The 15,822-nt window shown below is 45.5% G+C and overlaps 1 protein-coding gene across 3 annotated transcripts in view; it reads right to left on the bottom strand.

Moving 5' to 3' along the window:
* The window catches only part of ppp1r16b (protein phosphatase 1, regulatory subunit 16B), a 58,909-nt gene that overhangs the window by 28,409 nt on the left and 14,678 nt on the right, over nt 1-15,822 (bottom strand). The window contains exons 1-2 of one of the 3 annotated variants that reach the window (XM_030374560.1): nt 3,694-4,306; nt 2,462-3,521 (exon numbers count right to left, since the gene is read on the bottom strand). In XM_030374560.1, coding sequence (XP_030230420.1) covers nt 2,462-2,540 — 79 coding nt within the window. In that variant the 5' untranslated portion in view covers nt 2,541-3,521; nt 3,694-4,306. Of the gene's footprint in view, nt 1-2,461; nt 4,307-14,395; nt 14,905-15,822 lie in introns of those variants that run through there. The other 2 variants (XM_030374558.1, XM_030374559.1) reach the window with 2 other exon arrangements.

Below are 15,822 nucleotides of genomic sequence, written 5' to 3'. Positions count from 1 at the left end.
AAAGTAAAAAAGTAAAAAAGAAAACAGATTTTTCTATTGATTGGTTCAACATAAGGGCACCTGCATAGAGGAAGAAAACACACACATACAGAATGCAGACATGCAAGTTTTGCAAAGTTTTCAGAATGGATCCCATATGCCTAACTTTGAAGGATTACCACAGGGATTACCTCACAGACCCCTCTGAATTCCATAACGGGGAGGAGAACATTCTGGGAGATGGTGGAGCTGCCACGCCCGGTCCTCCTCTAGAGATAACAGTAAACATCAGCAACTAACAGGAAGTCTTCCCCCCCCTTCCTTCCTGTTATCTTGGAAAACCCTGTAAAACAGTGTGTGTGTGTGTGTGTGTGTGTGTGTGTGTGTGTGTGTGTGTGTGTGTGTGTGTGTGTGTGTGTGTGTGTGTGTGTGTGTGTGTGTGTGTGTGTGTGTGTGTGTGTGTGTGTGTGTGTGTGTGTGTCCCCTGATAAGGCCATTGTATTATGTGGCGGTTTGTTATCGGACTTACTCCAACTGATCGATCAATTCAAAGATTGATGAATTGATCATCATTTGATGAATTGATCGGTTATTAAAACAACAGTCCCACAGCAGCACTGCTGTAAATCTCCTCTTGGTTCACAAGTGTTTAACAAGACTGTTGGGCCTAAACTACACGCCAGACTTTTAATGTGTTTCTTGTCGGGCGGGAACAGGTGTCGATTAACTCTATATTCTCTGACCCTCTAAAATACCCCAGACGTCGTGACTTCCCCTGAAGCCAGGAGGAGTTCAGCAAAGGACTCGCAGTAGTCTACCGAGTCACTCACCACCACATCCTGTTCTAGATCTCTACCAGATAACATAGAAGGCCTTGCTTCTTACACACACACACACGCACACATACACACACACAATGCACCAACGGTCCTATGTGTGCGTTGGCCCTGGGGGAGTCGATACCTGTTAAAAGAAACAACAGACACGCACAGCGTAACAACGGCACACAGCCAGCCGCTAATAAGGCAGGCCCCTTGCGAGCAGCTATACGAACAAATGAACGCATTGAGAGGAGAAGGAGGGATTGGTGTGTGGCTGTAACAGCCTGCAGATGAATGGGCAACCGATATCAGCTTTGCAACGGCCTATGCTGATGCATTTATTTAAAGACTAGGACGGCTGATGGCCTTCAAATAATGCAATAAAATGTTAACATAAAGAAGACAAAGTTAAAAGAGGAAATTAGGAAGGATTGTCCTGAAGCATATTCATGATGGCACACTGGGTTCCAAGCCAAAAAACAATCTCAGTGATCAAATACATAAAACAATAATAACTTTGTTCACTCGCATCGCACAGCCTGCTCATATCATCTACCAAGTGACCAGAGGCGACACACAATGTGATCGAGCTGAGATTCCATCCCCCTACTATTGCTCATTAAACACGATGCCAAGTTATCTCCGTGTATACACACACACACACACACACACACACACACACACACACACACACACACACACACACACACACACACACACACACACACACACACACACACACACACACACACACACACACACTATTAAGTCCATAAGTCCATAACGTTCATTCCCCAAAACGTGGTGGGCAAGTTGATGACGTTAGCGCTAGCTTTGGACTACTGTTCACAGAAGCCCAATTGATGAATCGAGGCTATCTCTAGCCCATTAGCAAATGCAACCAACTGTTACTTATGTTGGGTTGGGTGTAACTATCAAATCAATCACATGTGATGGCAGATTATTGAGACCAGAGTAGAGGTTCATCAATGCTGTCTTCACCCTCTGCCTCATCTGATGGCAGGTGCTGCTTTGAAGGCCTCACTTGCTGACACAACCAACCCAAATTACAAATCTGATCAATGTTTTATGACGTCATCTCTTCAAGCCCTGTAAACTACGACTAGGAATACAGACAATAGGAATTGCTTTTTTTTATTAAAAGTGGCTAATGTAAAATATTGAGCTCGGAAAGCTCATAATTGAAGCCTTCAAATTCTTACTCAGGTATCATTACATCCAGCATCGGCACGTTTCCCGCTATTCCACCACTGACATCTTGCCTGTTCAAAGATCAAAGTATCTTTATTGCGGAATGGCGAAGGAACCCAAGGAAAAGGAGGTGGGCCAAATTCTATCCACAGCTGCCTGTAGATTGGCGTTGTGTGCGTGTATACATACGTACGACGGATATCGGCCAACCAATAACTCGCTGGACCTTGTGCGGAGTCGCTCTGACCAGCCCGTTGCCTCCCTCCCCTCTAGGGGACTGATGGGGGTGGGGGAGGGGGACCCTCTCAGATGGAGTGCGGTTGAGATGAGGATGTGAGATATAAAAGCAGCTGTGTGTGGCGCCGCCATACCAAAGCCTGAGACCCCCATGGGGAATGGTCCAGCCCTGTTTGGGGCATCCCCGGTGGTTCAACGGGTAGCACACGTACCATTAAGGCCCAGTCCTGACCACAGCGACCGGGGCTTGATCCTCGCGAGTAGTCTATTGCTGGATGTCTTCCCCTCCATCTTCCACACCTTCCTGACTCACTCTACAATAAAAAGGATAAAACCTTCAAAAAAACAAAAAAAGCCCTGTCTAAGTCGTACGCCACAACTGACACCTTTTATTTACACCAGCCTACTACTACTGCTACTAGTAACGCAAACTTTCCCTTCTACAAGGTACTCTCCCTAACTCACAGTTTCCATGAAACAACAATGACTATAATGAATAGTCATTTGGGATACTGTCGCCATTCTGGCTACGGTTCCAAAAGTGGGACACGTGGCACGTTCTTAAGCAGAATGACATTGGCTTTAGTAGGACGTGAGCAGAGAAGATGGCTGGTATAATTAGCATTGCACTGTGTGTTATAATTATCCTGCCACATGATGAGCTATTAGGAGACTTTAATTGTATGTTCCCTTGCTCTTACTGGTGTATCTGCTAAAGCAGTGGCAGAATAAAAAAATATAAAATAAAATACACCTTTTGAAAAACAAAAAAACAAAGATAAAAACAATACATGAGTGGGGATGTGTGCATTGTTTGAAATGGCCTCAATTCGACCTAAGACAGAGTTGATCACTTTAGAAAAGAAATAGTACTACATGTTTTACATGGCGTTTCACAACATGCGAGGAGACGGAGCGAGACAGCCTTGTGGTTTTGTTGGAACAGGATGTTCACTAGCATCACCAGACAATGTCAGGCATCCTAGTGTCCTCCAAAATACGGAAGAGGCCGAGGTAGTAGACCTGCAAAAATGTGTAAAGATAAGCGTGTGCAGTCAAAACAGCCTTCCTCTATCTGTCCTTCGCCGAAGCTATTTGTCTTGAAAAAGAAAAATCAAATCGTATTAAAAATGCCCCTTGTGCTTTGTTACAGCTGGCAAATACAACAGCTGCCAGACATCCAGTCTTCACAGACAGGGTACGCACTAACATCTTGGAGAGCAGACGTCAGCTCTTCCCCATGATTCTAGTCGAAATCAACGGTAAGGAATTCTGAAAAACATATGTTCGGAAACACATTAAGTGCTTGTGAGATAGCAATACTGTCACACTTTTATAATGCTGAATGGTCTACATGTCCCTGCAAGTTATAGTCTCTGATGTTAGTAGGGCTGTGTACATTTTTTAATAATCCTCTGACCAGCAGTGATCATTGGTCACTCACCACAAACAAAATCCAATAACTGTCACTACGGCCTTCAATCCATTTCTGCGGCAGACTCTTCCTCTCTCCTTTCCTGGAAAATAAGGCCATTGTGGACTCTGCACTCCCCGTTCCAGGGCAGGAGGTGGAGGGGGAGGAGGGCTTGCTCCTTTATTTGGCTTGTTGATTATCTACACAGCTATGGAAAAGCCTACTTGTTGCTTTACCGCTACGTTTATAAAAACTCATGTTTACAACATTCATAATTAATCACACATGTATTCATTTATTTTCTAAATTATGCCTAAATGATCCATTAAAACTACTTCAAATACAGTAGAAACTGAACTGGAACGCCCACGTTGTTTCTGTCTACGCAGCTAAATCAGCGTGAGGCTCGGTTTGAAAAGTTCACCTGAACAGTGGGGGGGGACTTCTCCACCCCCTTGTGACCTGAAATCAGATTGGTCTGGGCTCTTAGTCACCATGTAGCTCATGAGCCCGTTTGAGCCCGATTTGGCCCCGATTTGGCCCTCTCTCTACCCTGGAGAAAGTCATATCTCACCCTGCCTGAATCAGAGTCGGCGGAGACCACTGCTCCGGAATTGCGTTTTTATCATCTGATCGTATTTCTTTTCATTTCTACAGTGTTTCTTTCATAACACAAAAAGCTGAAACAAAAATATCACAAAGCATTATTCTGTGGACGCCAGTGGATTTCAGATCCACTGCGTTTGAAGTCTAAATGAGCGGCTACAATGCGGCTCTCTATTGCCGCATTTGTAGCCTTCTGGCCTTAAACCTGCAGTAAGACACACAGCTTCCATAGTATGAGTGTTATATAAGTAGTATGTAGTATAATATTATCAAACAGCCAATGGGGGCTTGAACAGCAGCCCTTACACTATCCACCCGAAAATAAATCCAAGGGGCGTGGTTTTGGGTGAGGCAACGCTATACAGGAAAGACAAAACATCAACCCGTTATAACTAGTAGGTAGAGCTTTTTGGTATCTTCAAGCCTTGATCAAACAGTGAGTTAGCTGCTTCATACCTTCGTTACTAAACCCTTCTTACCTCTAAGAGATCGCGATAGGGTTAAGGAGAGGGATCAAATGAGAGACAGAGAGAGAAACCGAGAGAGACGGAGAGAGAGAGAGACAGAGAGTGAGAGTGAGAGTGAGAGTGAGAGTGAGAGAAGGAGAGAGAAAGAGCAATGGAAGATGCAAATAGAGAGGGCTAGAGAGAGTTAAAGGGAGGGTAACAGATAGAGAGAGAGAGGGACAGAGAGTTAAAGATAGACATAAGGGAGGGGAACCACTGACTATTTGTGTGGACCTTGTAAACAAGGCATTAAGATAGCTTTTGCCATTTTCAATGTAATCCACAAAAATCATCAACAAACTGTTATACTTTTACCTTGATGACATCCTCCAAGTTTGAGTGACATTCTTCCCAAATTAAATCAAAACAGTGATAGTCGAGTGTGTGTGAAACTCGACTATCAGAAAGCAAAATAATAGCTTTAACACAGATAATCCAAATTGCCAGATATAGCCAACCATATGCCCTGTTGAACCAGCATGATCTTGCCATCAGCAGTTTATGCTTTTAATGAGGCTCGTTTGAAGCCGTTTGGTGGGATGGGCCTAATCCCGCTCTCTTAATCCAACGGGTTATCGCAGGATTTATGGTCGTGGCATGCAAGACCACACAATCTCTGGCACATGGACGTAGAGGCATGATGCAGGGGCTGGGTAAGCAGCAGGCTGAAAGGAGCACGAGATTTAGCATGATTGGTGCTGATGAGTCAAGCACCTAATCGACAGTGCCTTTAACCCCCCCTCTCACACACACCGGCATCGCTGTCTTAAGTGAATGCAAATCGCAGAATGCGAAGCAACAGCACCAAAAATGTAAAAAGGGCCGATTTGAAGGCAGACCAAAATAAAACCCAGATTATGTTCAACAAGCCCAAAAATGCCATTATAACTTCAACAAAAATATAGTTGGGCCCTATCCAACAGCAACCACACCACATCTCCATCTAATGCTACCAGCACAGATACCAGCCCGTTCTCTCCCTCCCAGAATACACAGCACAGACATACACACCCCCGTCTCCCAGCACACCAGCCCCACATGGAGGAGCAGCGGGAGCAGCAGCAGCAGCAGCAGCAGCAGCAGCAGCAGCAGCAGCAGCAGCAGCAGCAGCAGCAGCGCTGAGGATGCCACACTTGATCTCAGCATAAGTAACTCTGGTAACTGTGGGCCATGCTTCCTGGCGTTTTGATTCCTTCCATGGATTCAGTAACCATGGTAATAGGAGTTACCAACTTGAGAGGCTGTGCTCACCCGGGGGGATTGCGATTGAAATGAGTAGGGGCTTGGGGAGGGAGGGGGGGGGGGGGGGGGGGGCTGGTGGAAAAGAGGGAGAAGGAGATCTTGATAAGGGCTTCAGACTGAAAGAAGCTGGTAAACGGAACAGGGTCCATATGAACGAGGCTTAGCAGAGGGAACATAAATGGTAACTAGTCCACCCGAAATGTGGACAGCTTTTTTAATTGCTGAACGCGAGGCCAACAGACTGTGAAAAAATGGGCCCCGCTCAACTTTGAAGCTTCGTGACACGCGATGACCCAGAACACCGTTTCTCCCCGGTTGCAACAAGGCTGCCGCCGCCAAAATGCAGATTATTCCACGGCCCACTTCAACTCACGTGTCCAACTGACAACGCAACCGTCACGGCATACCCAAACGGCCGATTGAACGCCACGCACAATGCCTTTCAAAGCGGCTCCGCACAACCGCGTGGCGGACGGTCTGCGGCCTAACCCAACGTCATTGCGACCGTTCAAGCGCCCGGCCGGCGTCTGGCACCGAGGTGGCCGCGAGGTGAAGGACGGCCCATGGAGAACTACAAGCCCAGGATGCCTGTGGCCCACACCATGACACGCCATAGCTGCGGTCAGGGCCAGTTATTAGCACGGAGAGGACCCTCTGTAGCCGATAGCATGTGCATCTGCCAGAGAGAAGGCTGCGGAATGTTAATTTGTTGAGAGAGGGGTTGGGAGTGAAAACAGAAGAAGAAGAAGAAGGGGATAGAGTAAAGAAGGGGGTTGGGGGGTGACGGGGGTGTGTTTGTGTGGGTCTGGGGCTTGGTGGTTGATCCTGGACGCAGCTCAGGGAAGAGGATGGGGATGTATGAGCTGTCGGAATGACGGGGGCGGCAGCGGGCTGAGATAGAGGGGGGTTTAGCACCACGGATCGATGGGGTTCAGATACAGCGGGGGAGGGGGGGAGGCAAATAGCCGTCTCCTTGGAGACCTTGAGATGTCCCATTCGCGATAGAACCCAAACTGTTGACCTCGCAAAGGGATCGTGGATATTCAAGTGTCCTTTAAACTCATTGACTTTGGTGACATCTTGTATGTTTATGAACGCTGGATCATTAGGAAGGAATCTTTGCACGGTATGAAGTTCATCATAAGTCACTTTGATATTTTAAAATGAATTTGGTAAAGACAGGTGAGAGCGCGAAGCTGTTCTTATGTCAATAGTTTCCACATACCCGATGCTCTGCAGCGGCGTCACTGCATAACGTATCACAATGAGCTTGCAGGGGTACACACACATGCAGACTCTAGTATCAGATTACCTGGGCCTTCCCGGAAAACTCCCAAAATGGGACTAAAGTGGGGGAACACGTCCACCCACGTGGACGGGAATGAGGTCCGCTAGGGATATTTGTTTAATGGCTACTGGATTGATCGACACTCTCTCCAGTGAACGACAGTTTTAAGCACGTTTTAAGCACCGTTTGCACACAGAATTTTTCCTGGTTCAGACAAAAGGATTTGTTTTGCTCTGGTAAACAGCGAGGCAGCACTTTAAGCCATTACAAGAAGGGAAATGGTGGGCTTATGTCCGATTGCCGACATTTGAATCCAGATATCACAGTCATCCGTTGTATCGGCTGTTTGGATCAACCCACCCGCTGTTGCCCCCGTGTTCGCAGATTTCAGTCTCTGTCCCCCACCCACTACGCGACTCATGCATGATAATATTCAAAGGTTTATTTTGCCCTCCCGACTCTACCAGGGGGCTGCCGAATCGCGTGTCTTGAGACCCCCAACATAGCGCTACAATCAGATCGCACCATAGCCCCAGTCCCCCCTTCTCTTCCCCCTTCCCCCAAATGAGTGGGCCGACTCATTATCGGTGAGTTCTTGTAGCCTGGTGGGCAGGAGCCCACAATGACCCGACTTTCAAAACGACACACACACATCTGACAACCACGGCTGAATTCTTTGCTCCCGCACTTTCAGAAAATGCTCAAAATAATATTGATACTGATTTCAGAAGCGCCTTGTTTTTTCGATGAAAGAAAGTAAACAGGAGAATAAGTAATCAAGCGAGCAATGAAACCGATCATTAGCAGGTTTATATACAAGTCCAATACTGTTGAACGCAGAGACCTATATAATACTAAATGCCACCTCCAATATAATATCAGAAAATTCAGCGATTCTCCATGCGTAATCATGGTCTTTTGCTCTTCCTCCTTATTATCCTGATTTGTCTTTGAGCTACTCTGTGGCTGCCATTTGCATCTGAGCAGCAAAGCCTATTCCCCCCTCTACAGGGACCCCACCTCACAGCTCTGATGAGACAGAGAGACAAAAGCCCCCACAAGACCTCATTTAAAAACAAAGTATCAGACACCCACTCCAACCTCCTTCAATGAGACGTCACATTCAGCCTGGTCGCTTGTCAATGTCAAATAAATCAACGTGAGCAGAAACGTTATTTACGCTTGGGAGTTTCATGATAATACGGCAGTGGGAAGGATGGTGGAGTTTGAGGCATAAGCTGGGGTTTCTAACAAAAGGGATTGAGGGAATAAGGATTATGGAGTGAGGCGGTTGCTCTGCGACTATTAATCATGATTCGTGGGAAACAGCGGCCATCAGTGCACTTTGGGTGTGGTCTTGTGAAAGACAGACAATGTTGTCAAATGTGAGGGTAAGGGTATCATGTAAAAGAAAGAGGGCTGTGACAGAGCTTGTTATGCTTTTGCTGCCGTTCAAGACTGTTGGCCAGACATTATTTGGGAAGGACAGGGAGACCGGGGTAGTTTATTAGGATCCTGCTGCCTCGATGAGATAGTGTATTATTAATGTTAGGAGAAGAAGAGACAGGTATTGAAAAAAAACATAGTAGGTTAATGAGGTGGATACTTTAGTGCACCAAAGAGTGTGCCTAGTGTCAGTAACTACTAAGGGTTTTCTCAAATATGTTTACTTTGCATAAGTACCGACAATTTGTGACCATTTCAATTTAAAATGGTATGGTTGAAGCTCATCTAAAGGAACTCATGAATGCCTATTTAATTAAAAGATAAGAGGCAGAAAGCATATAAGCAAAGCATCACCTTACTAGATATAGGCCAAATAATGGACCCAGTTTGCCAATTAGCTTACACATCAGGGATGACTTCAATGAACATCGTTGGTTCGCACTTCGCAGCACAAAAATGTATACTGTACATGGCCACAGAAATAGTATTTGTTCATTTGTAAGAAAATAGGCAGAGGCTAATGAAATACCCTGTAGATTTATAGAAAGTCGTTATTCTATAGTATATTGAAACCGATAAGTCACTTCTGTGGTTACAATCAATAGTCTAAAGCAGAGCCAGAAAGATACTGGATTTTGGGGGCGATGCAGATAATGGAGAGTAAAAATTACAGATCAAAATATATATCGGCCGTTATTCGATATATTTTAGGGGTGGAGCGGCTCCTTGGGATTTGCTACTCACAATACAGCAATGCTTCAGGGACCAGCAGCATCACATTAAAATCATGAGCTAAAAGGAACCTGTATGGGTAGGAGCTGCTAACCTAACATAGAAATTGATGTAAAACTGCTCAGGTAAAGCATTTAGAGGTACAACCACCGCAGTAGAGGATTTATAGAGAGGTGGTTACATTTATAATTCTACACATTTTTTAACGTTTTCATGTCGGCAAAACTATACGCCGATACGATCTCGGTCAATAAAATCAGCCATCCGATATACCGGCCGGGGTCTAGTCTAAAGTGTCTGTTAGTGTGTATGTGAGTGTCTGTACTTGTGTGTGTGTGTGTGTCTGTGCGCGCGCGTCGGTATGTGTACTTGCACGTGTCTGCATGTATGCGTGCATGCATGCATGTTGGGGTTTGGTGTGCGTGAGAGCAGTGTCCGGTCGCAGTGTGCCCATGATGAGACAGGACACAGATCGTTAGAGTATCCTCATCGGCCTTCCTGACCCCATCCACCGCGCCACCATTGGACAGCCGTTCCCCAGAGAGGGACACAAGCATATCAGTCTGGATAGCACAGACGGATTGTGATGCCCCCGCCGGTAGCTTAACTTACCTTAACAGCCATTCAGCCTCCCGCTTGGGGAAGACAGGGGGAGGGCGGGGGTCCACAGATGGAGGACAAGCCAGTGAAGACCGGACAGGGGCAGGACTCCCAATCCAGATCCAGCTCATCCTTTTTATTGGCTGTTTAACTCAACCTTATCCTTATCTTCCCCCCTCCCACTCTCTCTGCTATTATCACTTTATGGTGGAGAGGTCCGCTGGCTCTAATGCACATCAGTGCACACACGGACAGTGATATAAGACGTAAACAAACACCGAGACACATCGAGCAGACACCTCTGTATATAGTGTCCCTCCATGATTGCATTTCTCCTCGGGTCTGACCTCCCCGTGTCGGATCTCTCCTCACCTTGTCTGTTGAGCCAGCCAGCCAGCCAGCCAGCCAGCACGCAGACACACACCCACACACATTGTGACCGGTACCCTTACTCCCGATGTGGTCCTCCTGGGGTCGCCGGTTGGAGTCACAGCTACTGCCGCACAGCGGTGTGGCACACGCACACACACACACACACCAAGGAAAATGTACATACACACACTTCACAGGATCAATGGGAACACTCCACGCCACCCATACAGCCAATAAGCGTTTGAATCAGGGCCCCCATTCGACAAAATCAAGCGCTTCATCGTATGAGCTCAAGAGCAGCCCTGTCTGCCCAAGGGCAGACTGCACACGGCCCCTTGTGTCTGCGAGAGGTGATAAGTGGATCTGCTTATTTCTGCCCCTGTAATCTGCTAATCAACTTTCCACTGCCACGTTTGGCCGTGTGACTTGCACTGTTTAGATCCAGAGGGTGTCGTTTGCATTGCAGATCAATTTGACTCATTCATTCAATGTTGGATGTCATTGCCGCCCTCTTAATTTCCGTGCCCCACAATGTTTAATTTATTTCAATTTCACAATGTTAAAACTTTTTTCTCCTTGCATGTAACGTGCCGTGATCAACCATTGGCAGAGGCCATAAGAGAAGGGATTAGCAGAATGCCCCTCTCTCTCTCTCTCTCTCTCTCTCTCTCTCTCTCTCTCTCTCTCTCTCTCTCTCTCTCTCTCTCTCTCTCTCTCTCTCTCTCTCTCTCTCTCTCTCTCTCTCTCTCTCTCTCTCTCTCTCTCTCTCTCTCTCTCTCTCTCTCTCTCTACCATGGAGCTTCTGTTCCCACGCCAACTGCAAATAAATCGGTTCTAAAGTCTGTCCTTGTTCACTGCATTACACGGTCAACAGCAAAGCAAAGTTATGCCTAGATGCAGAGCCTGCCGTTTCCACCCATCTAATGAAGACAAGAAAAGGCCAAAGGAACCAAAGAAGATGTTTTTAGACTGATGGGACATACAATTTCAAGTAACAGTATTGATTTCAATCTAAAACAGTATCCTATTGCATTCTAATGGAAAATCAATGTTCATTATACAATGAAGTAACTAAGTGGGTATTTGTTGACTCTTTAAAACAATGCAATTCGTTTTGATTGAAACTTCCTCACACACACGCCCTTAATATGTTTTGTTAGGCTAGGTTTCCACAGTGAACTTTAGGTGAACCATCCCACGAGAATAGCAACCAATAACCATCATAGAAATATACAAATCTGAGCAATATGGGAAGATTAAGGTTTAAAAACATTGTTGATTATCATTGACAGACTGCACCACTCCCAACAGCTTGCTCAGAAAATCAATCAGTTTAATATTTATAAAGTTTTCATTAAAGAAACTGCAGATTAATTCAACTACAACATCTGCTCTGCCCTTATGTTTTTTTAATGTTTTTTTAATGACATCAGTGGAAGACCACTCACGGATATATAATGTATCAAACATTTCTGGTCATATTAAACTAGCAGTAGCATGCTATTTCTGATTCCAACCGCCATCCAATTGGGTTTAGGTCTTAAAAGGTGCAACATCAACATAAATTATACCTTTTAAGGTCTTAAACATATAATTAAAGAAGCAACTTGATAATTATAGGTTTAAAATATGTAACTTATAAGTTTAAAGTTTTGAATTCATAATGTACATGTTGAGCAATTAAAGTTCTAAGTAATGTAGTCAACATAAAATTTACAGTTGAACATATGTTTAAAACTTTTTTTAATATTGTTATTACCAGAATTTGAAGCAATGTGTTGCAGAGATGTTTACTTTAGTAGGCAGCCAATACCGTCTCGTAGTGCCGTCAATGCAGCGTCCGCCCACAGTCCAACATGAGAGAATGACGAAGGAGGACTTATTCTAACCTTCAATTCTAACCTCTTGTCAATCATGTCAAAAGTACCCTGGAATGATGGCTCTTACTTACAGACGCTTGAAGGACAAAAACTAACGCTGTAGCACATACTTCCTGTTAACAGGAAGCTTTCAACTTTATTCAGTGGGTAATGCGCTTTTGGGGGAGAGGAAAGGCGAAGGTAGGAGGAGGGAGGGAATATGCATTTCCATGTTTCTGACAATAGGGGTGATGCCCTCTATTTTGTGGAGGAATAATTTGCCAGTTAACAAAATCTTTGACTTTGCACCTTTACTGTAAATAGCAGCGAGGAACCCAGACCATTTTGTCGCAGCGGAGACCAAAAAGCTTTTAGCAGTGGTAAATATAACCCAACAACAACACTTTCATCAGTTCTTAATAAAACAGTAAAAAGGCCCATAACAGCATCACATCCCAGGTGAAAGGATTTATTTTGAGTAGGGCTAAAAAAAGTTGCCAAAGTACTGTTTGCTTTCATTCAATTAGGAGCTAGCCATTTATCACCTGCTGGTTCTCTTATCTGGATTCGGTTACTCAGCACAGTGAAGACCCACAGACTATACACTGTACTATGCAGTGATTCTACCTCTGTAAGGAACTGATGGTAGTGTATGTATTTATATGCTTTTGCTTTGTTTGCTATAAGAAAAAGCAAGGATGGCCATCTTCTGTGCACCTGTGTTTGTTTCCATCATGAAAGAAGAACTCTTCAACAAGCAGGGCCCTGGCCCTGGGTTAGATCCTGGCTGCTAGATTGTTTCCCCCCCAATTTCTACACAACACCAGAATAAAATGTGTGTCTTATCTAAGAGATAGCCGTCTATTGAATCTGCATCACTAATCCGGTGTTTTGGTTGCAGAAAGGCAGTGGCACCGCGGGATTGCGGAGGTGGGAAACAATTATCCTTGCCAAATAGGGGCCACCATCCGAAGGCCTTTTTAATTAAAAGACTGGCGGTTTCATCTGCGTGACAACTCCATTAGTTCCCTATGATAAAGGCCCGTCTGGCAGAACGAATCGAGTCAGAAAAGAGTGAATTCTGCGGGCAGTTAAAGTGGGCCAGGCCAAGCTAATCGTATCACTGACCTTGGCGTTTTAATATCCTGACGTCTTGAAGAAGGCAAGAAATTGCACCAATTATTCAAATACACAGAGTGTTGTTGTTCTTTTGACTTTGTCTCCACAAACAGGACCCGGGCTGACTCACGCTTTAATCAACAGGAGCAGAACGCATTTGTCTGTTGTCCTTAAGAGTCCATTGCTCCTGCGTATCGGGTCACTTCTTCTCTGCATCTAGTCACAGCTTCTTGCCAAGATTCAGCTTCTTGATCCTATTAAATGTTGGATATTATGTATACCAATCCAAGCTGGCCAATATCGATATCAATAGATTCAGCATGGTTAGCTTAATCAAATACTCTTCACTATTCACCAACATAATTTGTTTTTGTGGCTTTATCTTTCACTATGTGCTACACACAAAAAATAAACTGCTGTTGATGTGATGACCAAGCAGGCATTCACTAGACTGGCTATTGCCAGACCAAGCTCAAATGTAGATTGCACGTTGGTCTTGCAAGCTGGCGTGATCAATGGGCCAAGTTCGAATGACTCTGTACACATTACACAATTGGCTGCTTGCCGTCGATTCCCTGTCATCATTGTGTTAAACCAGCCAATAGCGCGCCAGGGGGAAAAGCCAGCTTGGTGATTAGTTCCCGCAGAAACGTATCGAAACTAGAAAGAAATGTATTGCTCTTCTTGTGACCCTTCTGCAGGGCGAACTCAAATCGCCGGCAGAATGGGCGGGGCAACCCAGTCAAGGCATTCACTTCACCACACTGAAACTGCGTAAAATGATCCCACGAAATGATATCAACCTTCACGGCGCTCATGGAATAAACACTATTCCCAACATCGCAATCATAATAAAAACACCCCAACCCAACCCATATTTAGTCACACACATTGCAAAACTCCAGTCATTCCAACTCCACGCTCTGTACCAAGCACCTCCACCGATCCACACGCCTCCCTACCTTCGTCCGGGTCGTTCCTGGCCGTGGCCTCGAGGAGAGCCACGCTGGCCGCGAAGGACACGTGCCTCCGGGACGGCTGCAGCTGGCTGTTCCCGCCGCCGCGCCCCTTCCGGTCGGCCTTGCGCTTCTTGCTCTGCATGTCCTTCTCGTAGACGGCCCACCTCTTCAGCTGCTGGGTGCGGCGCTTCTGAGCGGCTCGCAGCCGCTCCATGCTGGGCACCTTGTCCAGCTGCTGCAGCTCCTGGATCAGCTCCAGGTGGTTGGCCATGGTGGACCAGGCAGAGGGCGCGGAGGTCGGGCGGGGTCAGTGAAGGGTAGGAGGCGGTGAATGGTTGGGGGCCGATGAGGTGACGGGGAGTCGGGGAGGGCTTAGCAAGGACTGCGCTTCCCGTCGCGGCGGCCCGCCATGATGATGGTCATCCTCGTCATCGCGTCGTCCGTGCGATTGTTTACGGCATCGTCGGGGTTTCCGTCACCATCCCGTCAACCGCCGTGGACGCTCCAGGGAACTGAAGAAGAAACAAAAAAGAAAGAAAGGATTATCATTTTTGAAAGGATTGGTTGAAAAGAACATAGAACAACAATTAAATGAAATTGCCTCCCTTATGTTGCACTGAATACGTATGACAACCTCACTTAGCAGTTGATGTCGTTCCAAATTGGCACTTTTGTTCCCACCATTTTTGCTGGCATCTGTTCTAGGCCCTTGAGTATTTCACTAAGCCTACATCTGACTCAAGTGCTGCTTTTCTTTGTTTTTTACTGACCTTGGTTGGAATATGACAAGAAGTTGTAATCACATTATTATTACTACCCAGAAAATACATCATAGAGGTAGAATCACATCACTCAGTCACAGTCAATGTATAAAATATGTGCCTGAAAATCAAGGACACTACAGTAATGATGAGTTATCTACGGCAACCATCAAAAATGTTTTGACAACCATGAACGGAAATGCTTTTGAAACAGAAAAATTACGTTACCTGTGCTAGATTACTTTGGTGCCCAAAACCAAGTTCCTACTTTATATACTAGATACTTTACATCAGAATTGAATAGGTCTATGAATGCCAAGTGTCAGATCCGGCGGATTCATACTATTTGATCAAATGGGGTTACGTTGAATTGAAGTTTCCAAAGGTAGACCACATCCTGAACCGTGTGCGGAAACAAACTAAAAGGCAACCTTGTGTTTAATGGAATGTATTGGGTAAGGTACCTGGTTGTACACAGTGAGCGACTGCATCTACATGAGTGAGGTGTTGTTGACTCACGGCTGCCAACATATTTTAACGATATGTTCCTATCAACCAAAGTCAATATAAATGTTGAGGATCTCTAGACCATGATTGCATTGCATATTCCTTTGAATGTTTATGCAACTTGTTTCAGAACACTTCCCTTGAGCTTTTAGAGACAGACGT

The sequence above is a fragment of the Gadus morhua genome, chromosome 13 (genome assembly GCF_902167405.1).
Source record: "Gadus morhua chromosome 13, gadMor3.0, whole genome shotgun sequence".
NCBI lineage: Eukaryota > Metazoa > Chordata > Actinopteri > Gadiformes > Gadidae > Gadus > Gadus morhua.
The sequence above is the reverse complement of the archived record's forward strand: the minus strand, read 5'-3'. Positions and strand labels throughout refer to the sequence as shown.